Consider the following 689-nt stretch of genomic DNA (forward strand, 5'->3'; position numbering starts at 1 on the left):
GTGGTTGAAATCCCTCGTCTCATCTGGCTACCTATTTTATACCTATTTGTTTTGACCCGTAGACCAGCAGAAAGTGCAAAACTATATCAATCCGTCTGGCGTCAAGACAGCTCCCCCCTGCTGTATTTCAGTGAAAAGCAGCAACACGCAATCCAACAGGAAATGCAGGCACGTTTTAAAGGCAAAGTCATTGCCGAATTAGCCATGCGCTATGGCAAACCCAGCATAGAATCAGCTTTGGATAAATTGAAACATCATGGCGTAAGGCGCATCCTCGTCCTTCCCTTGTATCCTCAATATTCAGCCACAACCACCGCCACCACTTATGATGAAGTTAATCGCATTTTAAGCCAATGGCGGTGGATTCCTGAAATGCGTTTCGTCAATGAGTATTACGATCACCCTGCTTATATTGATGCACTGGCGCGTAGTGTTAAAGAGCATTGGCAAGAGCATCCCCCGTGGGCAATTATTGCTAATGTCGTTTCATGGATTGCCCAAAAGAAATCTCGACTTAGGCGACCCTTACTTCTGTCATTGCCAAAAAACAGCGCGTTTATTGGCAGAAAAACTGGAACTACAAGACGATCAGTATCTCGTCACTTTTCAGTCCCGTTTTGGTAAAGCAGAGTGGCTTAAGCCTTATACCGATAAATCCCTTCAAGAACTACCCTCAAGAGGCATCAAAC

The 689-nt window shown here is 45.0% G+C and overlaps 1 protein-coding gene across 1 annotated transcript; it reads left to right on the forward strand.

Annotated features, from left to right (window-relative positions):
* Positions 1–162: 162 nt before the first annotated feature.
* Positions 163–686, forward strand: LOC106820515 (ferrochelatase-like; the record flags this gene model as incomplete). Its single annotated transcript, XM_014825025.1, has 2 exons — positions 163–427; positions 567–686. Coding segments are annotated over exons 1-2 (385 nt in total), but the record flags the coding sequence as incomplete, so codon positions are not given.
* Positions 687–689: the final 3 nt, after the last annotated feature.

The sequence above is a fragment of the Priapulus caudatus genome, unplaced genomic scaffold, assembly GCF_000485595.1.
Source record: "Priapulus caudatus unplaced genomic scaffold, Priapulus_caudatus-5.0.1 Scaffold17030, whole genome shotgun sequence".
In the NCBI taxonomy this organism is placed as follows: domain Eukaryota; kingdom Metazoa; phylum Priapulida; class Priapulimorpha; order Priapulimorphida; family Priapulidae; genus Priapulus; species Priapulus caudatus.